The sequence below is a fragment of the Entelurus aequoreus genome, linkage group LG05 (genome assembly GCF_033978785.1).
Source record: "Entelurus aequoreus isolate RoL-2023_Sb linkage group LG05, RoL_Eaeq_v1.1, whole genome shotgun sequence".
In the NCBI taxonomy this organism is placed as follows: Eukaryota; Metazoa; Chordata; class Actinopteri; order Syngnathiformes; family Syngnathidae; genus Entelurus; species Entelurus aequoreus.
In genome coordinates this window covers 26,352,597-26,378,139 of record NC_084735.1, presented here as the reverse complement: position 1 = coordinate 26,378,139, position 25,543 = coordinate 26,352,597, and the positions used below count along the sequence as shown (strand labels likewise).

At 40.2% G+C, this 25,543-nt stretch overlaps 1 protein-coding gene across 3 annotated transcripts; it reads right to left on the bottom strand.

The window, feature by feature from the left end:
- Nucleotides 1-615: 615 nt before the first annotated feature.
- On the bottom strand, nucleotides 616-25,206 carry sema4ab (sema domain, immunoglobulin domain (Ig), transmembrane domain (TM) and short cytoplasmic domain, (semaphorin) 4Ab). Of its 3 annotated transcripts, none has more exons than XM_062047533.1 (15): nucleotides 24,983-25,206; nucleotides 21,193-21,441; nucleotides 20,159-20,319; nucleotides 18,589-18,648; nucleotides 14,590-14,688; nucleotides 14,422-14,515; nucleotides 14,228-14,350; nucleotides 14,022-14,149; nucleotides 13,769-13,950; nucleotides 8,632-8,776; nucleotides 5,692-5,881; nucleotides 5,500-5,615; nucleotides 5,268-5,431; nucleotides 5,110-5,204; nucleotides 616-3,149 (listed from the first exon to the last, which is right to left on the bottom strand). In XM_062047533.1, the coding sequence occupies exons 2-15, from the start codon at nucleotides 21,290-21,292 to the stop codon at nucleotides 2,353-2,355; spliced, it is 2,454 nt and encodes an 817-aa protein (XP_061903517.1). In that variant the 5' UTR covers nucleotides 21,293-21,441; nucleotides 24,983-25,206; the 3' UTR covers nucleotides 616-2,352. The 3 variants fall into 3 exon arrangements, with proteins under 3 accessions (XP_061903517.1, XP_061903519.1, XP_061903520.1); XM_062047535.1 differs by having other exon boundaries at nucleotides 21,193-21,438; XM_062047536.1 differs by having other exon boundaries at nucleotides 616-3,134; nucleotides 24,983-25,205.
- Nucleotides 25,207-25,543: the final 337 nt, after the last annotated feature.

Genomic DNA, 25,543 nt, shown 5'->3' with positions numbered 1-25,543 from the left:
AACTAAAAGACGAATATGTATTGAACATATTTTTTTATTTCATAACTACATAACAACCTAAATCTAATGATATGTTTTCGTAAAAATGTTGTACAACATATTTTTAAGACAACATGATGTAAAGTATGACACTTCTTGAATTTGAAATATTTCACTGCTGTACTTTTGCCATGATGCATTCTAGTATTTGGCCAGAGGGTGTCGCTTGGATCAAGGCTTTGCAGTAAGAATGTACAGTAAGTCCTCTGGCGGCCAGCAACGGAAACACGAGCTAAGTTGATCAACTTAAATTGTTTACATCTCCATTTCCTGTCTGTTGAACCCATTAAACTATACTATTATATAGTATTAAATACACCAACTTGTGTTCTCTGCTGAGTCCAGAGAAATACGTTTTGTAGTGACAGCTGTGTCCTCCCCTGCCGTCGAGCTGAACTCGGTCCAGATGTGAAAATACAAAAACACGTCACATTCCAACCATTTACCGTATGAATACCCAGACTGGTAAGGAACTGCTGGGAACTTTTGCGTTGTGTAATTTTTCACATCAACATGTCTCGTCTTGTCTCGCCTTTCCAATAAAGGCTATCGCTTTAAAAAGGCCCACAAACACTGTTTTGAGGCTGATGCCTTTAATGAACTCTGCGAGTGGTCATTTCTAAACACAGTACCCAACACACCACAATGGGAATGTGTCGTGGTGAGAACAAGTGATGCTTGTCCTAAAAAAAAAGGCAAGACGAAGGCATACAAAAATCCCTACAGAATCCCGACTAGTACAAACTATTTGGTCCTGATTCACCACAGAGAAGTGTAAATGTCCACTAACATTCACCCTGATTCACAACATTAAAACTGTTTAAAATTCACAAGACTGTGTGCACTTGAAGTGGTTGAATAATCACATTATTATAGGGTCCAAAAGTGTCATTCCTTAGTGTGGCCAAGGCACATGTGCAAAGCTATCCGTAGTTTAGACAGCTGCTGTTGCAATGATTATAAACACAGGAATTTAGTAGGAAATCATACAACAAAAATTAGGCTCCATAGGAATGAATCCCACAAAAACTAATACATTACTTTTTTCATTGAACAGAATCCTACTAAACTCTGGCGCTTTGTATCATTATCTGTTAAAAAAGTGTACCTGTAGCAGTCACATGGCATCAAAAACGTATTAAAAACATTTATATTGCAACCACTCGGCATCTTGGGAAACAAAAAAAGTTGTATTACGGCCACACTGAATGAAAGGAGAAATAAATACAACAATTAAGTCATGAAATAGCGCTGTGATTGCAAGAATAAAGTACAAATATTACAAGAATACATTGACAACAACTACATGAATCACAATTTAATGAGAATAATGTCAAATTATTATAAGAATAAAGTATTAATATTAGGACAAGGACATACTTAACAATATTGTTTTTCTCATAATATTTAAACATTTCTCTACAAAAAATTATTAAACATTCAAATTTTTCTGCCTAATAACAATGACTCTATTCACCTATGTAAAATTGGGCCCCTTATCATTGCGAATATTAAAATAACACTGCCGAAAAATCACCCAAACCGGTCCCACTCGTTTGTGCTGCAAACATTTTCTGTCTATCCATCCATCCATTTTTGTACCGCTTATTAAAGTTTTAATGTTATTAAAGTTCTATTATATACAAACAACCCCCCTACCTTGTCAAAATCTTCCCAAACCTGCCACATTTGTTTGTGCTACATTAGTGCTGCAAAGAAAAATAGTTTAACTATTACAGTTTTTATGTTATGGAGCTAATTATGGATGACAACACGTTAGTAACATTAAAACTATAAAATGTAAACATAAAAATTCATAGTAAGACAAACAAAATTTGCAGCACAAACGTTTGGGAGAAGTTTGGGGAGATTTTGACAAGGTGGGGGTCACTGGTTATGAATACTAAAACATTAATAACATAAAAACTAGTAGTTTAATATGATAGTTTATTAGCAAAACATTTTTGCAGCACAAACGAATGGAACACGTTTGGGGAGATTTTGACAAGGAGGGCTCGATGACACATCACTAGTCAGAAAATGTATTTTATGATAACTTAAAAACCGTAACCGGACGTAAATTTTCACAGCACAAAAGAATGGCAGTGCTATTTAATATTTGCAATGATAAGGGTAACTACTTTACAAAGGTATTATATTCTTGCAAATTATTATTATTTTTCCTCATATTAAAACTTTTTCCCTTGTCAGTGTGGCCCTAATATTCCTTCGTAGCAACAAAGCCGCTGTGTTGACATTAGTACCGCAGTCCTTCGTACTATCGCGTTCCCAACAGTCAGCAGTAATACTCACTCAGATGGGCGTGTTGGGCAAGTGGCCGTTGGAGCCCGTGAGCGCTCCGTTACAGAGCACCCCACTGGCCGGTCCGCCATGCTGCATGTGTCCGTTGCATTTTCTTTGAGACGGGCTCCCCCGCAGGACCTCATGCTCCACAGGGGTCCTTCTGTCCAGGTCTGGCCCGGGGGTGCCTGGCGCGTGCGGGACGGTTCGACTGCGCCATCGCTGTTTGGCACCGTAGAGCAGGACGGTGAGAAGCAGGCTGAGGCACAGCACCAAGAGGATGGACACCACCACCAGCTCCTTCAGGTAACAGGGAGCCGATCCTGACATCAGCGGCTCCCCGTCTCGGAAGGCGGCCTCTTTGGGCGCCGTTTTCACCATCCACAGGGTGAAGTTACTGCCCAGCTGCCCTGCGGTCACCTGAGTGTCCCCGCTGGTCAGCGTGGGCTCGGCCTGCTTGGACTCTGTCCTCCTGGGCCTGGCTTCCCACTCGGTAGGCGAGGGGATCGTCTGGGGCCATCCCCGCTTGGTGGGCGTTTGAGGCAGGGGGCTGCTCTTCTGTTTGACGTGGTAGATGGCCATCGTCTGCTGGAAGCCGTTCTCCGTGGACAGGCAGAGGTAGTGTCCCAGCGTGGCCGGAGTGGCCACGAAGCTCAGGCTGCCATCCTCCAGGTGCAGGTATAAATCAGAGGACAGGCGGCTGTTTGGCCGCTCCCAGGACTGGCGAGACAGGCGGGACGCGGCGGGACACTGCAGTCGCACCACCTCGTTTAGAGACACCGACACCAGCTCACCTGTGGGACAGGAAGCTAATATACAGATTACAGCTCAAGGCATCCAATACACCTGCAACTCCTGCTCTACGGAATGTGCTAGAACAGCCGACTAATGCTAGATAAAAAGCAAGCATGCTATAATGCACTGCTAAAGGTCCCCTATTATGTAACAGTGTACTTAACTGTTTAAAATAAGGCTCAAAGGTCACAAAAAGTGTAATAGAGGTGTAAAATTAACACTTGATGTTGGCGTGGTGACATTTCAAAGAGGCTTTTAGTAAGCCTAACTGGGAACACATCCTTTTGTGTGTCTGTAACTTTAATGCTAATAAGCCGTTTGTCCATACCAGCCTCCTACAGAGTGTGTCTCCGAGAAGCGCTATAGTTTACTTCATCCACTTTATACCTCTGCACTTGTCCAACATAGTGTAATGTAATATAATATAAATATGGGTTAGAGTTAAATAATAATACAAAAATAAATCATTACGAATTAGTATAATAGAAATTAATGTAGCATAACATAACAAGGGCCGTCAAAAATAACGAGTTAACTCGTGATTAATCACTAAAAATAATCGCATTAATTTTGCATGTAAGCAGAATAATCACGCAATTTATTTTGACCGCACATGCCGCAAATTTCACTTCAAAATAAACCCAAACGGCACTTTAGATAAAACTGTTCTGAGCAAATAAATGACATGCATTTAAGTAAAACATTTAAAAAATGCTCCTGTATGACATTCTGACAATAAAATTGCAATAGTTTCCAAATGTTGGGCTCTTTTTCATAGTTTATTTTAAACTATGCAAGCTAGTATTAACCTGTGATTAATCATGATGAATCCAAATGTAAAAGTGCAATTAATTTGATTGAAAATGTGATCATTTGACAGCACTAAATATCCTATCATATAAAATAATAGTGTGAATGTTGTCTGTCTATCTGTGTTAGCCCTGCGATGAGCCTACCCCAGCTGCACTCCGCCCGAGTGCAGCTGGGGTAGGCTCCAGCCCCCTCGCGACCCCAAAAAGAACAAGCGTTAGAAAATGGATGGATAAAATAATATAATACAATATAATATAAGTATATAATATATTATAATATATAATAATATAAGGGCAGCACGGTGGTAGAGGGCTTAGTGCGTCCGCCTCACAATACGAAGGTCCTGAGTAGTCCTGGGTTCAATCCCGGGCTCTGGATCTTTCTGTGTGGAGTTTGCATGTTCTCCCCGTGACTGCGTGGGTTCCCTCCGGGTACTCCCGCTTCCTCCCACCTCCAAAGACATGCACCTGGGGATAGGTTGATTGGCAACACTAAATTGGCCCTAGTGTGTGAATGTGAGTGTGAATGTTGTCTGTCTATTTGTGTTGGCCCTGCGATGAGGTAGCGACTTGTCCAGGGTGTACCCCGCCTTCCGCCCGATTGTAGCTGAGATAGGCTCCAGCTCCCCCCGCGACCCCGAAGGGAATAAGCGGTAGAAAATGGAAAAATGGATAATAATATAATATATATATCACACACAACGTAACATCAAGGAGTGGGACAGGAGGACACAAACGTTAGCAACACTAGCATAGCTATGTGAGCCACATGCTAACATTACGCTCATACTATAACAGCGCCATCATGCTAGGTTACCTTTTTTTGCTAATGAAACAAAAAACGATCAAACTTACAGCTCCTATTTATGTAGCTGATTTTAAAAAGTGTAGTGAAGCCTGTTTTCTCAAAAGTGGAGCAAACAAGGTTTTTTTTAATATTTTATTATAAATTTGTTAAAAAATAAGGGACAAGCGGTAGAAAATGGATGGATGGATAGTCTATAGGGACACATATTTCATAATTAAATAGTAAATATTGCATGACAGGGGATGATGTATTTGTGTGTATTGTACGCTCAGGAGCCACTTCAATAGGAACCTACTTTAGATCAAATGAAGAGCTGTGGCCAAAAGCAGCAGCTAAGAGACAAGTGATGCTTACCTGCAGGCATGTTATTGGGTCCAAACCGGGCCCTGGGTGTTAATGCAACACTTTTGCACGCCTGAACCACATTGCCGTGCTCTATGTCCTGGCCGCTGAGGAGAGGACAGCGTCGGTCAGAATAAATAAGATAACCATAAACCACGATGAAGACTTACAGATTGACGTGGGCACCAGTAACCGTCACACAGGCCCCGAGGGAAGGATCCCACCCACAGAAAGGGTCTCGGGCCAAGACACACTGAGCACAGGTCCAGTAGAAAGAGCAGTTGGCTGTTGGGAGTCTGAGCACGCCCTCTGATGTACCGACATACACCACGCCCTGTAATGACATGCTCACTGTTGTATTTCATGATGATGCAAACACTAACAGTCTTTCTGATGGTGTACCTTGGGTACAGACAGCTTCAGGCTCTTCACAGGTTGTGCTTTCTCAAAAACCTGCACCTCCTCCACGACGTGGGCGCCGCTCTGCAGCAGTACCGCTTTATGAAGGTAGCCCGACTCTGAAACAGTAGAATGACATATTTTTTTATTTTTTTTTACAAAACAAAGCCCCATAAGTCAACACTGCATCAGCACCTGTGAGGAGAAAGAGGACTGTGTAGTCCACGCTGTTGGACGCCCGGACCCTCTGGACACTCAGATGGCTATAGATGTGCTCAGCGGACACCAGGGTCAAACTCCTCCCCGTCGGCCGCACGCTGTCGTCAGCCAGGAAGTTTTCTTTGACAAAGCGCAGAGCGTTGTCTGACGCGTTGTGCAGGCCGCACTAAAATACACACCAGAGTTTCGTTAGTAATGCTTATGGTTAAAATAGGCCACATAAAAAAATATACGATGTCATCGTTTAGTGTTTTTCAAAACAACTGCCTAATCAAGGCGTGCGAAGAGCCATTTTTTAATATGGGTGTCCAACTTTAGCCGCTAACAAGCTCGCTGCTTTTCGCAATTAATTTTTATTGAGAGCCACATCGCAATTTTGGCTGCCCTCAGAGGGCTGCTTGTAACAGTGAATGTATATGAATATAAACGTATAATTAAGACAATTTGGTTATTATATGTTTTACTAATAGATTGATTGTAGTTATTTTTAAATAACCAAAATTAGGCTTGGAACATTATTTTTGCATCAATGGATGAGCAAGCGCTTTTCGTGTCGTCCTCGCCAGTTCCAGGTCCTACATGGCAGTCAAAGTGTCCCAACTTGTCGGATTATCTCCTTAGCCATCTACTTTTCAGGTGAGAGGCATGATTTATGGCCATGGATGAAGTGCTGGCTGTCCAGAGTCGGGACCCGGGGTGGACCGCTCGCCTGTGCATCGGTTGGGTACATCTCTGCGCTGCTGACCCGTCTCCTCTCGGGATGGTCTCCTGCTGGCCCCACTATGGACTGGACTCTCACTATTATGTTAGATCCACTATGGACTGGACTTCCACAATATTATGCTAGACCCACTCGACGTCCATTACATCCGGTCTCCCCTAGAGGGGGGTGGCGGGGGTAGGGATGATACTCGAAACCGTTTTTCCCGGTTGTTCGATAAGAAAAGAACCGAGTCATCGGACTCGAATCCCTTTTTGAGAACCGGTACCCGTTATCGAGACCACTATAGTAAAGAAAAAGAGCTGGTTCTTTATTCGAATCCCTCGGAACGAATCCCGTCCCGACCAGAAATGCTCCGTGTGACATCACAAGAAATGACGTCACGTAGCTCAGTCATTAGGCGCAGATAGCGAAAGCAGGAAAACAATGGAACGAAAAAAGCGCTCCAAGGTGTAATGAAGTTCAAAACAAAAAGGTATAATACAATGAATAACTTTACTGAGAGATTTGAGCAGGGTACAAACACATGACGAACACTTTTACGACCAACCGGAAACATAGCAACCAGGCTAGCAACACACCTCCTTTACGGCAGCTGTCGCAAGGTTCTTAAAGCAACCACAGCACATAAATATATATACAACATACATGACATCTCCCTTTTTTAACTTTTGTTTTTCTTTCCTTGTAAACAAAACAAAATCACACTGTATATGTGTTGTCTGTCTAATTATAAATAATGCAGACGAGGCGTGTTGGCTGAGTTCTTGACGTTTACTTTCACAGCGTGCTCATAACCTCATTCTTAGCTGCGACACTTTTCGGGGCTACCGCGCATGCTCGTCACTCCCGTTGCATGCTGGGTAGTGTAGTTGTTATATTCCCTAGCTCATAACATCTTTACCCCTATAAAGAAATAATGTTAACTCAATAAAGTGTATTTATTTTTTTAGCTTTAACTTTTCATTTTTTAGCATTGTAACCACATTTGCAAACAACTTTTCTCTTCATAGAATTTTCTTTCAATAAAGAAATAAAGTCAAAGCATCATAACAAACAGTTAAGTCAAATAGCAGCAGAATTGCACTTTTTGGAGAGCTGTATTATTTTCAGTTTTGTGCCCAAGGGACTGATTTTATTTAACACTATATTATTATTTATACACCCATAGTGATCACAGAGACAGGTTGTATTTGTGTTACTGTATATATTTGTTTTTCTGAAAAATCCCACTTAATATACTTTGGGTAACAACAGTCAATATTTATTTATTTTATTTTATTTTTTTAGGGGAGTAACAGCCAACATTTATTTATTTATTAGATCACATTTTTTTTCTTATATAATAAAAGTGAGCTTTTGTTAAACCAAATATTGTGTGTTTTTTTCCATATACAACAACCTATCTGGACTCGATAAGAGAATCGATAAGGAATCTGTTCGATAAGAGGATTCGATAATAGGCTCGAACTCGATAATTTCTTATCAAACATCATCCCTAGCGGGGGGGGGGGGTCTGCGGTCCTCTCCAAGGTTTCTCATAGTCATTCACATTGACATCCCACTGGGTTGTGAGTTATTCCTTGCCCTTGTGTGGGCTCTGAACCGAGGATGTCGTTGTGGCTTGTGCAGCCCTTTGAGACACTTCTGATTTAGGACTATATAAATAAACATTGATTGATCTATAATAAACTTACAGGGAGAAGGAAGCGAGGAGGCAGCAGACTTGTCGATGATGTACACATAGAGACACGGCGCCGCTATAAATAGGTTGTCTGTGTTAGCGCTTAAAACAAAATATCACTAATACTTGGTTAATATTCAAGTCACGAAATGTCAATGGAGTATTGCTGGCGCTTTTTGAATGGTTATTTATCTGATTTTATGGGTGGAATAGTGGAGATCCCATTGGCTCCATTCCCTTTTATTTATGTTTATTTAATACTTAGGATGCAATAAAAAAAAAATCAGTCCATCATCATGTCTTTCATAATGATTGTGAACGATAGGCAAAATTCCCAAAAAAGTGCAGTTCCCCTTTAAGACAGTTTGGAACATTGCCTGTACAGTTTATTAAGGTGTCATGGCAACAACAGTTTGACTCTGGAACTGACCAACTCCATTTAATTAATTTCTCGCGGAGGGACATATTTTGCAATTGAATGAACAAATTTAAGGTATTTGTGGCAATTTACCTCGCCTGGATTGGCAACCTTCTCTTGCACCCGCATACTCCATTGAAGCGTGTCACGGTTCAGGACCTTGTAGTTGCCCGAGAAGGCCGACCTGATGTCCGACAAGCGGAACGAGCATACTGCTGACAGCCCCGAGTTGACGGACCTGTGTGACGGGAAACAAATAAAAGTCACATGAGGCCACATTAACACGGAGTAGAAGGAGATAATAAAGAGAGTATTGTGAAGGAGAAGCCATGAGGGCGGCTGCTGATCAATCACATGTCCTATAGACTACGAGACATGTCGACAGTCCTTTTGCAACCACTTAGTCCACATAAGCCTAGCAAACTGGAGTATGAAACCACTGCAGTTCATCTCAAGTATTTATAGTCACTCGTTATTATGAATTTGTAATTTTTACACTGTGTTGTGTTCAAGTACCCTGTGGTTGTGTCCTGGGCATGACGTTAAAAGTGCATCCGGCAGTGGAGGCTCCTCTAAGGGGTCTTGGGGCACTAGGAGGTTAACCCCTTTACTATTGTTACCCCAGGTGGCCCTTGGTAAAGGCCTAGTACCTGACTGCCCCCTAGCCAGGGATACGGTGAAGACCTCAACGGCGGAGCAGGCGGAAGACGGTAAATGTAAGAACCACCACAACGGCTGCGATGGCGGAAGAAGGCACCCCCACATCCATGTGGGCCCAGTTATGGGGAAATAACAACCCAAGACCTCAACGGTGGAACAGGCGGAGGATGATTGCTAAACCTATGGAGCGTCACAACGGCTGGGATGGCGGATGAAGGCTGCAGTCGTCTTGGATTCCATGCAACTGGACCCTGACCCGGATCTGTCAAGGATCGTGTGGTGACTGTCTGTGCACCAGTCTCCCCACGTTAAACAAAGTCACGCACAGGCATCCTCCATAAAGGGATACCCCCATACCAGGAGGATTGTCATACTCGCTTCGAGTGATCGCCGATGATGATGATGACCCTGTGGTTACCGGGCATTCAAACCTCTTATACAAAAATACTGAAACAATATTTAAGATGGTCAAATTGTTACATTTAAATTTAATAACGACAACCTTAGGCTACAATGTAATCAATTTAGGACTGTCAAATTTCAATCATGCGATTAATCACAAGAAATGATCGCATTAATCATGTATCAACACAGATCAATCACAATCTATTCTGACCGCACATGCCCCTTTACCTTCACAGTGGATGGTTATCGCCTCAGTGATCAGGTCTATGCATATGCCAGTGCAAAGATGACTGAAGAAATTCAACTGGTTTTGCTTCAAAATGCACCCAATGGGACTTTCGATAAAACTGTTAACAAGTTCTGAGAAAATAAACAACGTACTTTCAAGTGAAACATTTTTTTAAATGTTTTTGTATGAAATTCTGACAATAAAATTGCATTGTTGTCCAAATATTGGGGTCTTTTTTTTAAATAATTAAAATTGCGCAAACTAGTTAATCGTAATTAAACACAATACAAAAGTGTAAGTTATCCGTTTTAAAAATAATATAATTGTTTGACTACACTAAAAATGTAACGATATAAAATATCATATCACGGTTATTGTGTCCAAAATTATCACAGCTGCCATTATTGTTATTGTATTGTTACTCAAAAAGTACTTTTACACAAACACTAAAATCTTTGGACCAGGTTTTATTTGAAATAAATAAACAACACAAACAGGCAGAAGGAAGATTAAATATTGTTACAGTATTCATTTAGTTTCTATATATGTTTATCTTCTTCTATTTTAATTTGTAAAGGCTTTTCAAGCGTTTAATATTAAAGGCTCAACAGTTGTTGTTTGTAATGGTGAAAGAAGTGAATGCGTTTTATATGTTATGTTAGCATATAAGCTACCTAGCGATTAGCACGCTAGCTGCTTCTCAAGGAAATGAACCGTATCACTGTCAATTTTTCAAAAGGAGATCATGCTTGTACGATTATTAACATTTGAAACGGTAAAATTAACCGTCGGGAACTTTATCATGGTTGATCATAATAATGGTAATTGTTACATCCCTAGACAGCACCAAATTATATACATCCTGTTAAACACATTTTTACGGAGCCCCTAAAGGGACATGGGAATTTTTTTTTTTTAGACATGTATCTCGTGGCCACGAGAAAGTATCTCGTGGCCACGAGAAACTTTTTATTTAAAAAAAAATAATTTTTTTTTTTTTACTAAAAGTTTCTCGTGGCCACGAGAAAGCATTGGATGCGTGCTGATGGTTTGGTGTGTGTTAAAATGGCAGTTTAGGAGTTAATATGGCTGTATTTCCAATTAGGACTTTCCCCAATGTGTGTTGTGGCAAAATGTGAATGCTTGATTAGTAGGTGTGAGACAAACACTTTATCTTCCTGGTTATTGTAACGCTACGTGTTTGACATTATTTAAGACTTTATCAAGGACAGTTTTCCTCTTCTGTGGCTGTGGGAGGTGGGCGTGGCTTGCGGACCTGCAGCGAAGCGGAGTGTGTCAGTTAGTCCAATGTTGATGTGATCAAACTTCTTTCTTGCTTGGAAGATACACAGACAATTGTAACTGATATTTCTTCCTCCAAATAATAAATATGTACAACGTGTTTGGATGTATTCATTTATGTAAAATTGTCATTAAATGTAATATTGCCTGACAAAAAGTGATTCGACGTACGTAATATTTTGATATTTACACATCGCATATTTACACACGCGCATCTGACTAGAATACCCTTATGTGCATTACATATATCAACATCAACTACCTACTGTACTGTTTACTTGTTGAAATACCCTTTTTAGAACAAATATCTATCCATATAATTTATATGTGTATATATATAATATATATATATATTATATATATATATAATATATATATATATTATATATATATATATATGTATGTATGTGTATCTATATATATATATATATATATATATATATGTATGTATGTGTATATATATATATATATATATATATATATATATATGCATGTATGTGTATATATATATATATATATATATGTATATATATATATATATATGTATGATATATATATATATATATATATATATATATATATATATATATATATATATATATATATATATATACATATATATATATATATATACATATTATGTATAAGCATGTATATATATATATATGCTCTACCGTATATATATATATATACTCTACCGTTTAAAAGTTTGGGGTCACATTGAAATGTCCTTATTTTTGAATAGTCTTAACTTTAAAGAAATACACTCTATACATTGCTAATGTGGGAAATGACTATTCTAGCTGCAAATGTCTAGTTTTTGGTGCAATATCTACATAGGTGTATAGAGGCCCATTTCCAGCAACTATCACTCCAGTGTTCTAATGGTACAATGTGTTTGCTGATTGGCTCAGAAGGCTAATTGATTAGAAAACCCTTGTGCAATCATGTTCACACATCTGAAAACAGTTTAGCTCGTTACAGAAGCTACAAAACTGACCTTCCTTTGAGCAGATTGAGTTTCTGGAGCATCACATTTGTGGGGTCAATTAAATGCTCAAAATGGCCAGAAAAAGAGAACTTTCATCTGAAACTCGACAGTCTATTCTTGTTCTTAGAAATGAAGGCTATTCTACAAAATTGTTTGGGTGACCCCAAACTTTTGAACGGTAGTGTATATATATATTATATATTACTGTAACTTGTTCTTAAAAATAGTAGTTATTTTGTATGTCAAATTTAGTGTTTGTGTGTATATATGTATACTGTATATATGTATGTGTGTTTCTTCCTATACAGTATACATGTATATGTGTGTGTGTGCATGTATATACTGTGTGTATATATATATATATATATATATATATATATATATATATATATATATATATATATATATATATATATATATATATATATATACACACATTTATATATATATATATATATTTATATATTATATATACACATATAAATTATATGGGTAGATATTTGCTCTAAAAAGGGTATTTCAACAAGTAAACAGTACAGTAGGTAGTTGATGTTGATATATGTAATGCACATAAGGGTATTCTAGTCAGATGCGCGTGTGTAAATATGCGATGTGTAAATATCAAAATATTACGTACGTCGAATCACTTTTTGTCAGGCAATATTACATTTAATGACAATTTTACATAAATGAATACATCCAAACACGTTGTACATATTTATTATTTGCAGGAAGAAATAACAGTTACAATTGTGTGTGTATCTTCCAAGCAAGAAAGAAGTTTGATCACATCAACATTGGACTAACTGACACACTCCGCTTCGCTGCAGGTCCGCAAGCCACGCCCACCCCCCACAGCCACAGAAGAGGAAAACTGTCCTTTCCCGGGCATGATAAAGTCTTAAATAATGTCAAACACGTAGCGTTACAATAACCAGGAAGATAAAGTGTTTGTCTCACACTTACTAATCAAGCATTCACATTTTGCCACAACACACATGGGGGAAAGTCCTAATTGGAAATACAGCCATATTAACTCCTAAACTGCCATTTTAACACACACCAAACCATCAGCACGCATCCAATGCTTTCTCGTGGCCACGAGAAACTTTTAGTAAAAAAAATAAATAAATAAATAATTTTTTATTTTTTTATTTTTTTTTTAATAAAAAGTTTCTCGTGGCCACGAGAAAGTTTCTCGTGGCCACGAGAAAGTATCTCGTGGCCACGAGTTACATGTCTAAAAAAAAAAAAAATTCCCATGTCCCTTTAGGGGCTTTGTACATTTTTAACAAAATATTTTTTTTTTTGTTACAAGTGTGTATTACCACAACTTCCTTAATAGTTCTACATACTAGGAGTTCAATATATATCCCATCCATCCATCCATTTTCTACCGCTTGTCCCTTTCGGGGTATTTTTAAATGTATTTAACTTTTTAAATTATTTCTAAATGTTTTTGTTTTTTTTATATTTATATACATATGTTTTAATATCATTGTAATATTATTAGCAATATATTTACACACTGAATGGCTGCACTGCCTTGCAGTAAAACGCCTCCATTAAAAATGCACAATGAAAAAATTATTAGCTTTATTTAATTGTCATTCAAGCGTACTGGAGATGTGTCGCTTACTGACCACTGAGAGGTGAAGATGCCGTAAAAGAGCGTGTCATCTGTAGGCGCGCCCTCTGCCGGCGGGAGGCTGTCGATGTCCTGGATCACGTTGTAGGGCAGCTCGTTGTCCGCCTGGCACAGCAGCTGAGCTTTGGCAAAGGTGGTCCAGCGCCGCTGAAGCGTCCGCTGGCCCCCGATGTCACTCTGATGGTCGGAGGAGAAAGACACCATGCAATCTTTCAGCATCATAAAAATTAAAAAGCAAGCGTTGTTACCGTGCAGATTTGGGAAACACGGGACACAATAAACTTGTCGATGAAGTCGTACTCTCTGCCCACTTCGCTGAAGAAGAAGTAGATTTTTCCCTCATCAGGAATAAAAGTGGAGCTGATGAAAGTTGGATCTACAGAAACATATTGATGACACCTATGTTTAGTTTACTTAAGTTTTTCCAGACAGTATGGTGACAGCGTGTCCTTACCCTCCAGCCATCCCAGGCTGTCATCCAACTTTAGGTCCACACGGGTGCCCTCGCTGAGGTGGCGGGAGATTAGCGGCCAGTTGCCTCTGTAGTCGGCCACCGTGCCCGTGTACAGCTCTCCATCTGGGACAGATCACACCACGTTACAAGCAAGAGCCTCAAAACGACACCACGACCAGTTTGACGCAACATACCTACGATGATAGCTGTGTTGCGCTGGTAAGGGTCATAGGGACAGCGACCCCGTCCCTCGTCAGACTTGAGGCTCACCGCTAACGTCTCAGAGTTCTAAAAGCGTGCGACGGGACGTGAGTCGGGTCTGCGTGGCAGAGTGTATTTGCAAACAGAACCCACAAACTTACAATGTAGATGCAACGCGGGCTGAAGGCGAATGTTCCGCAGGCGTAGATGTGGGTGGCGTTCAGGAACTGCAGCACGCGGATGAAATTGGGGCAGTCCGCCTGGAAAAAAGAACGCAAAAATACAACAAAGTTAGACATTTCTACCCATACAATTTAAATGTAGAGTGCAATTTTTTTCAAATGTTTAACTTCTCATATATATATTTTTTTTTATCTAAAAAGGACATTTTTATTGTTTCATTACTATTTCTACCAGTGTACGCATTATTAAACGTGGCAATTAACAATGTAGGGCTTTTAGCAAAGACTATAAAAATGGGACACATTACCTTCCTGCTTGGCACTCGCATCAAGGGTTGGAATCGGGGGTTAAATCACCAAAAATGATTCCCGGGCGCGGCACCGCTGCTGCCCACTGCTCCCCTCACCTCCAGGGTGTGAACAAGGGGATGGGTCAAATGCAGAGGACAAATTTCACCACACCTAGTGTGTGTGTGTGTGACAGTCATTGGTACTTTAACTTTAACTTAACTTAACGATTCCTTGATTAATTTAGCTGGAAAAAAAAAATTGATTTGTATGTTGTTGCTTTGATAATTTGTTCAATAAATATAATAGATAAGAATTCATCAAATCCAGATCGCTCAAACATAGAGCGACATGAGAGATTAAGTGATTAAGTCGCGCTGCAGGTGATGTGGTCTGCATGTGCGTGAGAAGAGGGAGAAAGAGAGCAATGGGCCGAAAGAAAATGAAAGAAGTGCTGAAAAGTTTTGTGATCATTTTGAAGTACAACATGTTTTATAGTTTATAGCAGCAAGCAAGGCAGAAACAAGGTAAAACCCTATCTATCTTATATGAAGACATGTTAGCGTCTACAGTTTGTATGTTAATTGATAACGAGTTGTTTTCTCAAATATAAAACACCAATTCTCTAATTAATACCTTTTCAAATCAATCAGTCAATCAATGTTTACTTATATAGCCCAAAATCACGAGTGTCTCAAAGGGCTGCACAAGCCACAACGACATCCTCGGCTCAGATACCACATCACGGCAAGAAAATAACTCAACCCAATGGGATGACAATGGGAAACCTTGTGTGTGTTACTTTGTTAAATTCATTGTCACTCAGTTTATCATACTTTTTCAGTCTTTTTGTTTAGTTTGGTTCTTTATTATTTGCCTGGTTTTAAGCTTGACAGGGGTTCTTTAACTTATTTTTTTCAAATTAAAAATGCTCATATTTCAAACATAGAAGAAAAGCATGAAGGTCATTAGAGAAATTGTTTTCATTTCAACTACTTCCCTAAAAGACGCACTAAGGAATAAGTAACTCAATCAATCGTACAAATTAATAGGAAGATTAGTAAAACATCGACAGCTGCAGCCCTTAAACCAGGCCTATTCAACAGGCGGCCCGCGGGCCACATTCTGCCCGCCCAAGCTTTTCATTTGGCCCGCCGGACATCACGCAATGGCTTGATGAAACCATTTAAACTAGGGTTGCTCATGTATGCAGTACTACCGACAGCCTGCTCGGGGCAACAGTGAGGCATAAGTGTCACAATGAAGCAATAAATTGCAAAAATCTGACTTTCAACGATGACGAGATAAAGTATGAATGTTCTACCCCAAACAAGTGCTCAAGTCATTGTTTCTTGTGGGACCTTTTAAGCGACGGACACATTGATCCAGACAAGCAGCAACTATGATAAAAATCCACAACTGTAAGCTTTATCACAAAACGTGATCTATGTCAGTAGATATTGTGCATAAATATATTTAGTTTTTTTGTACTGAAATTGCTGACTTTGTGATGTCTTTTGTATTCCTGGTCGTGTTGTTTTTTTGTCTAAGAGTAACTCTGGGCGATCAGAGTTTGTTTAATACATGTAGCGCAAAATTTGACCAGTAGAGGGCGATAATGCTACACCTTTGGTTTTATTGTGATAAGTCACATACAGTGTGTGCAATGTTTGATGTACTGTTTAATTTCTATATGCGTAAACATATGTAGTTGTGTGAATGTATTAATGCTAAACCTATTTTATTCATGTAAAATACACAATGAACACTATACTTTTGTAATATTTTAAAAATTATTCAAAATAAGGAACATCAATCCTCAACAAAACTTCTGGAGCATTTGTTTCTTCGTACTGTTAACTAGCTGGCTGCACACGCTGGAATTCAGTAGTGAGGGCAGAATAATGCATTTAAAGGCCTACTGAAACCCACTACTACCGACCACGCAGTCTGATAGTTTATATATCAATGATGAAATCTTAACATTACAACACATGCCAATACGGTCGGGTTAACTTATAAAGTGCAATTTTAAATTTCCCACTAAACTTCCGGTTGAAAACGTCTATGTATGATGACGTATGCGCGTGACGTCAATCGTTGAAACGGAAGTATTTGGACTCCATTGAATCCAATACAAAAAGCTCTGTTTTCATCTCAAAATTCCACAGTATTCCGGACATCAGTGTTGGTGAATCTTTTGCAATTTGTTTAATGAAAATTTAAGACTGCAAAGAAGAAAGTTGTAGGTGGGATCGGTGTATTAGCGGCTGGCTTCAGCAACACAAGCAGGAGGACTTTGACTTGGATAGCAGACGCGCTATCCGACGCTAGCCGCCGACCGCAAGGATGATTGGGTGAAGTCCTTCGTCGCACCGTCGATCAATGGAACGCAGGTGTTGATGAGCAGATGAGGGCTGGCTGGCGTAGGTGGATAGCTAATGTTTTTAGCATAGCTCTGTGAGGTCCCGTTGCTAAGTTAGCTTCAATGGCGTCGTTAGCAACAGCATTGTTAAGCTTCGCCAGGCTGGAAAGCATTAACCGTGTATTTACAGGTCCATGGTTTAATAGTGTTGTTGATTTTCTGTCTATCTTTCCAGTCAGGGGCTTATCTTTTTTTTTCTATATGCAGTTAAGCCCGATGCTATCACGTTAGCTACGTAGCTAAAGTGTTTCGCCGATGTATTGTCGTGGAGATAAAAGTCACTGTGAATGTCCATTTCGCGTTCTCGACTCTCATTTTCAAGAGGATATAGTATCCGAGGTGGTTTAAAATACAAATCCGTGATCCACAATAGAAAAAGGAGAGAGTGTGGAATCCAATGAGCCAGATTGTACCTAAGTTACGGTCAGAGCGAAAAAAGATGCGTCCTGCACTGCACTCTAGTCCGTCACTCTCAAGTTCCTCATCCACGAATCTTTCATCCTGGCTCAAATTAATGGGGTAATTGTTGCTTTCTCGGTCCGAATCGCTCTCGCTGCTGGTGTAAACAATGGGGAAATGTGAGGAGCCTTTCAACCTGTGACGTCACGCTACTTCCGGTACAGGCAAGGCTTTTTTTTCAGCGACCAAAAGTTGCAAACTTTATCGTCGATGTTCTCTACTAAATCCTTTCAGCAAAAATATGGCAATATCGCTAAATGATCAAGTATGACACATAGAATGGATCTGCTATCCCCGTTTAAATTAAAAAAATTCATTTCAGTAGGCCTTTAATGACAGTGCAGTGTGAAAGCCAGTGTGTTTACTTTGTAATTAAGTAAACTAAGTCTCAAAGGAATATAACCTCCGGAGGCACTTTCTGACGAAACATAACCTGCAGAAGCACTTTCTGATGAAACATCTACATTTCAATGTGCGGGCCCCGATCCCTTGGACTCGTGAATGTGTGTATTTTATACTATAACAAAAAATATCTTGTGCGCAAGCCAATTCATTATTATTGATGAAATGAATTATACTCGTTTCATCCCCAAAAGAAGATACAATGTGTCATGATATTTGTATAGTATTCAACATTAAATACATTCACTCCAATTGTATTGTCATTATAATATAATTATATATAATAATAATAATTGTGTGTTTGTGTGTGTGAGAGAGTGTGGCACGTGCTTTGTTTTATTTGTTACTCTGGACTTTGGAGTGTCGTCGGCATTTTCAAACTGTGTGCAAACAAAGCTACTTGCCATTTTCTTGCCTTTCATAGAACATTGGTCCAGGTCTTTCTCTGAAGGGCTCCAGTCCAGCTAAAAGAGGAAACAGAAGAGGAGGTAGAATATTTCACTAAAGTTGGAAGACCCCTCACATTTTTTTTAACAGTACATTAGAAAAAACGCAAATCATTAAGCTTGTATAGCAGCAAAGATTAGCTATGTATTCACATTTGGGACACTGTCTAACCCAGGGACACTTTGTAGTGCTCAAAGTGGCTGGCACATTCTGCTTCATGGCAAAGACTACTTCCTAGCTAAGGTGTAATACAACGTAGTTCAGGTGTTTTTAACCTTTTTGACCTCAGGGCCCCTCTTTTCCATTAAAGGGGGGCCTGGGGCCCACTCAAATATAAACACACAATTAGTGATCTTATACTTGATTTTAAATCGTATTCAATAATTATATCTACCCTATTTAAAGTTTAGCACCTTGTCAAATGACATGAAACTATGTGTTAATCACAAATATTATCATCAAGGCTTAGGTCAGGCGGATTACAAAAATAAATACTAATCAAATTTACTGCAAAAAAAGGGACACATAAGAAACTGATGAAAAATAAATGTACATACAATAACACAGTGCTAAAATAAATGCATTCCAGCTATATGAATAATAAATAATAATAATTTAAGTGTAAATGATAATTCAGCTTCACCACTTTAGTCATATTTTTTGCCCTTAAGAAACTTATCTATGCTTTTAGCTCCAGACTTCTTCTGTTTGTTTCATATGCGTTCAAAGAACTCCGGCTTATTAGTGATTCCCAGAGCCCAAAAAAAGTCTGCGGGCTATAGAGCGTTTTCTATTCGGGCTCCAATACTATGGAATGCCCTCCCGGTAAAAGTTAGAGATGCTACCTCAGTAGAAGCATTTAAGTCTCATCTTAAAACTCATTTGTATACTCTAGCCTTTAAATAGACTCCCTTTTTAGACCAGTTGATCTGCCGTTTCTTTTCTTTTCTTTTCTTTTCTACTCTGCTCCAAACCCGGGGTGGACCGCTAGCCTGTTCATCAGATGGGGACATCTCTACGCTGCTGACCCGTCTCCACTCGGGATGGTTCCTGCTTGCCCCACTATGGACTGGACTCTCGCTGATGTGTTGGACTTTCACAATATTATGTCAGACCCACTCGACATCCATTGCTTTCGGTCTCCCCTAGAGGGGGGGGGTTACCCACATATGCGGTCCTCTCCAAGGTTTCTCATAGTCATTCACATTGACGTCCCACTGGGGTGAGTTTTCCTTGCCCGTATGTGGGCTCTGTACTGAGGATGTCGTTGTGGCTTGTACAGCCCTTTGAGACACTTGTGATTTAGGGCTATATAAATAAACATTGATTGATTGATTGATTGATTGATATATTGTCATTACAGCCACAAGTGGTGAAAAAGTGTTATACAACTGTGCACCGCTGCGGCCCATATGGACCACAGCTGAGAAACAGATATTTTTTGTATAGAATAGGGTCATATGAATCCATTGCCTACATGTACTGGGAGTCGGTACCGTTTCGGTTCAAATTTGAAAAGGTACAAACCTTGTTCCGTAGTACCATAGTGTCCTCGAGCCTAACATCCAGCGCTAACACCGCATCCCTCCCTCCCACGTAGAGCGTGTCTCCGTCGTCGCTGAGCAGCAGTGTGGTGGTGTTGCCCACGTCGGGGCTGCCGAAGCGGGTGAGTTGTCTCCCGGGGCTACCTGTCACCACACATCGTGTCACACTGGGATTATGGACTTTCACTCACAACACAACAACAACACAGTAGGATGTTGGAGATATTATGATAGGCATAATACAAAACATGCAGTGTTTCCCACACATTCATTTATTTGTGGCGGCCCGCCACGAAAGAATTACGTCCGCCACAAATAAAAAAAATAAAAAAAATATTATTATTATTTTATTTTTATTTTTTTTATTTTTTTGTCCTTTCCAGCTTCTGAGGCAAATCATATAGTTGATGTAGATGCCCATATAGGCTGTTCAGATTTACTTTACAAAAGAGAAGTGTAGGATACTTCTCTTGTTGCTTTATTTGTATTTGACCACTACTGTTTTCTCTTTATTTGTTACTGACTGTGGCAGGACACCTCTGCCTCTGTTTCACTTTATGTTGCTGGTAAATAATATGGCTGTAGTAGTAGGCTAAAGTTAAATTATTTAGTATGCACTAATTAAAGGGGCAGAGCTTTAAGAGACATTTTAGCTTTTATATTTTATAAGATATATTTTTTGTAAGAACCACAATTAATAAATATATTTCAGTGAATAACTTATTGTTCAAATCTGTATATAAATATGTACATAAAGTGTTGTAATTATATTGTAAAATGGATGGATGGATGGACGTTTAAAACAAAACTGTTATTATTAATTAGTAAGTATACATTTTTTGAGCCTTTTTAGAGAAAATCATATCATTGTAGTAAATTATGCAAATTACTCGATGATGTCATGGTGATCACGCCCATAACCCATCGCCACAGGTATCTTGGCAGTTTATGCGAAACACTGACATGTGATGCCAATGTTTACAACCACAGGTTAGTGATGTCATGATGTCTACTCACCTAGGGAGAAGGAGACCCTGGAAGTCAGTGGGGTCACACAGGGGCTGAAAAACCCCAGTACAGCCAGCGCAAGGGGCAGCAAGTGACGACGACTCTCCATCGCCGCGGGAAGTCGACAGGGTCCACCGCGTCAAGGGGTCATCCGTAGTTGGAGCGGCGACCCTCGCTGGGACCACATCCCCTGGTTTCCACAGGCAACCATTGCTGAGCCAGCTGAGAGGGCTGCCCGGGTAGTCTCCGAGGGCGCTGCTGTTGGTTTTTGCGAGCATTTTGTAAACAGATGTTCATGTAAATGTTTAGTGCTCACATTAAATTGAAGTTGTTTGTGTTATTCTATTACTGTAAGTAAGACTACAGTAGGAAGGAGAATCATATGGCCACATTAGTTGCATTTTACCCGACACAGCAAACGTGACGAATTGGGTGGGGGGGTCCACGGTCCACTTTGACTATCTTAAAATGTGTTTTGTGGGCAATTACAACTTGGACCACAGCGTCAGTTGCTATGTAGAGTGCCGCGTTCCATCATTTTCATTAGACGGCATTGCAAAGTTGCTTTGTTGTTCTGCTCCTGTCTCTGGCCATGCTCCCCCGACCCCAGCAGACGATGGCGTGGAACACCGCAGAGGCCACTACAGTGTATATGGGTGTTGAAATGATGATTTTGTTTGGTTGCTTGTCTATGCATGGTGCAATCGTGTGTGCGCAATATATATTATTGGTTAATTATTATTTTTGTTTGTTTTACTTTTGTAGCTGTATGTAGAAATGGCACTGCTGGAGTGGCAGCTGGTTGCATCAGCTCGGCTCTTTTAATGTCTTTAATGTCCTTTGTGTTCTTTGATGTTTCCCTCTTACACACATGTTTATGTGTGGTATGTGCCCAGGCATAGACTGATTTTTTGTTCGTGTGTTTACCTGTTTCTCCCCTTTTTTTGTAATGGGCGCCGGAAGTTGGCAGACCCGTCAGCGATTCTGTTCTGTCTCCCTGTAATGTTTGTCTGCTCTTGAATGGGATTGTGCTAAAACATCTCAATTTCCCCTTGGGGATTAATAAAAGTATTTCTGATTCTGATTCTGAAAATGTATCACCCCTCTCTTCCGCTCATGCGAGATCAACCCAGGAGTTGGGCCATGTGAATCCCTTCCCTACTGTACTGTTGTGTTGTGTTGAATGCCACTCTGTTCGCAATCAAGCTCGTTACGTTACCATGAATTGATTAACGTGGACCCAGACTTAAACAAGTTGAAAAACTTATTCGGGGGTTACCATTTAGTGGTCAATTGTACGGAATATGTACTGTACTGTGCAATCTACTAATAAAAGTTTCAATCAATCAAAAAAAAAAAAACGAGGTTAACCAAGATAAAAAAAGGCATTCCAAAAAACATTTTCCTAAAGCAAACAGCTATAATAGCTTATTATTAGGGAAGTCCGATAATATCGGACTGCCGATATTATCGGCCGATAAATGCTTTAAAATGTAATATCGGAAATTATCGGTATCCGTTTCAAAATTATCGGTATCTGTTTCACAAAGTAAAATGTATTACTTTTTAAAACGCCGCTGTATACACGGACGTAGGGAGAAATACAGAGCGCCAAGAAACCTTAAAGGCACTTCCTTTGCGTGCCGGCACAGTCACATAATATCTACGGCTTTTCACACACAAGTGAATGCAACGCATACTTTGTCAACAGCCATACAGGTCACACTGAGGGTTGCCGTATAAACAACTTTAACACTGTTACAAATATGCGCCACACTGTGAACCCACACCAAACAAGAATGACAAACACATTTCGGGAGAACATCCGCACCGTAACACAACATAAACACAACAGAACAAATACCCAGAACCCCTTGCAGCACTAACTCTTCCGGGACGCTACAATATACACCCCTGCTACCACCAAATTCCACCACCCCATCTCTCGAATTTGGAGGTCTCAAGGTTGGCAAGTATGCTCTAGTATACTCTGGACTGAAGCTGTGTGCCTTCATTGTTTTTGTAGCTGTTGTTTTGAGGCATGTTTAAAAAAAATCAAAAATAACGCACTTTGTGAAAGTCAAAGTATAGTATTTCCCATAGTTGTAGTGGGTATCAGGATTATCTCAGGGAGAGCATGACCCAAATTCCAAGCTGTTTTAAAGCATGTTAAAAAAAATAATGCACTTTGTGACTTCAATAATAAATATGGCAGTGCCATGTTGGCACTTTTTTCTATAACTTGAGTTGAAGTTGTTCTCTTATTTTGGAAAACCTTGTTTTTGATTGATTGAAACTTGTATTAGTAGATTGCGCAGTACAGTACATATTCCGTACAATTGACCACTAAATAGTAACACCTGAATAAGTTTTTCAACTTGTTTAAGTCGGGGTCCACATTAATCAACTCATGGTAAAGTTACATAGTTTAATGCATCCAGCGGGGCATCACAACAAAATTAGGCATGATAATGTGTTAATTCCTGTATATATTGGTATCGGTTGATATCGGAATCGGTAAATAAGAGTTGGACAATATTGGAAATCGGCAAAAAAGCCATTATCGGACATCTCTACTCAGGACCTTGTATTGTGAGGCACATGCACTAACCCCTGTTCCACCGTGCTGCCCTCATTACGAGGTTAACCAAGATTAAAAAAATAGATTCCAAAAAACATTTCCTTAGTGGAGGAGTTCAAGTACCTAGGAGTCTTGTTCACGAGTGAGGGAAGAGTGGATCGTGATTTATTGAACACAACCCATCGGTGCGGCGTCCTCAGTAATGCGGACGCTGTATCGATCCGTTGTGGTGAAGAAGGAGCTGAGCCGGAAGGCAAAGCTCTCAATTTACCGGTCGATCTACGTTCCCATCCTCACCTATGGTCATGAGCTTTGGGTTATGACCGAAAGGACAAGATCACGGGTACAAGCGGGGCTCTCCCTTAGAGATAGGGTGAGAAGCTCTGCCATCCGGGAGGAGCTCAAAGTAAAGCCGCTGCTCCTCCACATCGAGAGGAGCCAGAGGAGGTGGTTCGGGCATCTGCTCAGGATGCCACCCGAACGCCTCCCTAGGGAGGTGTTTAGGGCACGTCCAACCGGTAGGAGGCCACGGGAAAGACCCAGGACACGTTGGGAAGACTATGTCTCCCGGCTGGCCTGGGAATGCCTCAGGGTCCCCCGGGAGGAGCTGGACTAAGTGGCTGGGGAGAGGAAAGTCTGGGCTTCCCTGCTTAGGCTGCTGCCCCCGCGACCGACCTCGGATAAGCGGAAGAAGATGGATGGATGGATTTCCTTAAAGCAAACAGCTATAATAGCTTATTATCATCATCATCTGCATGCCATAATATACTTTAATTGTACAAATTCTGACAATTCACCAAAATAAATATATAGAAACACTATTTAATCACTATTGTCCTGTTGCAACAGGTTACTATTATGAATCCAAGCATGAATAAACATATATCAAAACAAACAATTGACCTGGTATGTAGTTGTTTTTCTTAAGCACCGTCTTCATGCATATGTTTGACTGCTCATTGACCTTTTGAAAGCCGCACACATCACGTGATGCACAAGGCTATCAGTTAGCTTCCATCCCAGCCGGTTAACATTTTAAAAATGTGAGTAAAGTTGAGGAATTGCAACAATAAACATAACCCCAGCAAAACACGTCGCTAAAAGTTAACATTAGTATGAATAAACCAAAGCGCCGTTTTATCTCGTAGCAGGGATAGTCTTTGTTTGTGCAACACGTTATTGCAGCGTGTTTTTGATTGACGGCTCAAGTTAGCTTACATCTTTTAGCTTCGCTGGCGTCCTCTATTCCGCCCGGCTTCTCCTCTCCCGGCCGCGCGGACGAGCACAAACGTGGGGGTAGAAACGCTGACCGCGGAGAGTGAACGACAGGGTAACGAGTGGGATCTTTAACTAATGTCAACAATGCGCCTCCTCCCACCATGAGACTGACGCTGGCCTGAGTGGCCTCCGCCTGCAGGACAACAGCTAGCATGGCAGCAGGGGCGGAGCCAGATTGAACACAACCCATCTGGTTTGTTTGATTCACCCCCAAAACTAATGTCAACAAAAGTGGTTGGAAGTTTTTTAATCCACTTTACAACTGAAAGCCTAAAAAAAGTATCATACAAAACTGGTGAAACGGGTTTTTATTTATAATAAACAAGCATACTTGCCAACCTTGAGACCTCCGATTTCGGGAGGTGGGGGGTTGGGGGGCGTGGTCGGGGCGGGGGGCGTGGTTAATAGGGAGGAGTATATTTACAGCTAGAATTCACCAAGTCAAGTATTTCATATATATTTATATCTACATCCTGAAAATATGTAAACAAAACTGTGTTT

What these genes read in the sequence shown, in the direction of transcription:
- sema4ab (XM_062047533.1), bottom strand. Translation starts at nt 21,292, where the DNA reads ATGGAGAGTCGTCGTCACTTGCTGCCCCTTGCGCTGGCTGTACTGGGG. An exon ending in GGCATCTTCACCTCTCAGTG is followed by an intron (nt 8,777 to 13,768) that starts GTCAGTAAGCGA and finishes CCCGTCACACAG; the next exon opens with GTCCGTCAACTCGGGGCTGT. An exon ending in ACTGGTGCCCACGTCAATCT is followed by an intron (nt 5,205 to 5,267) that starts GTAAGTCTTCAT and finishes TCCTCTCCTCAG; the next exon opens with CGGCCAGGACATAGAGCACG.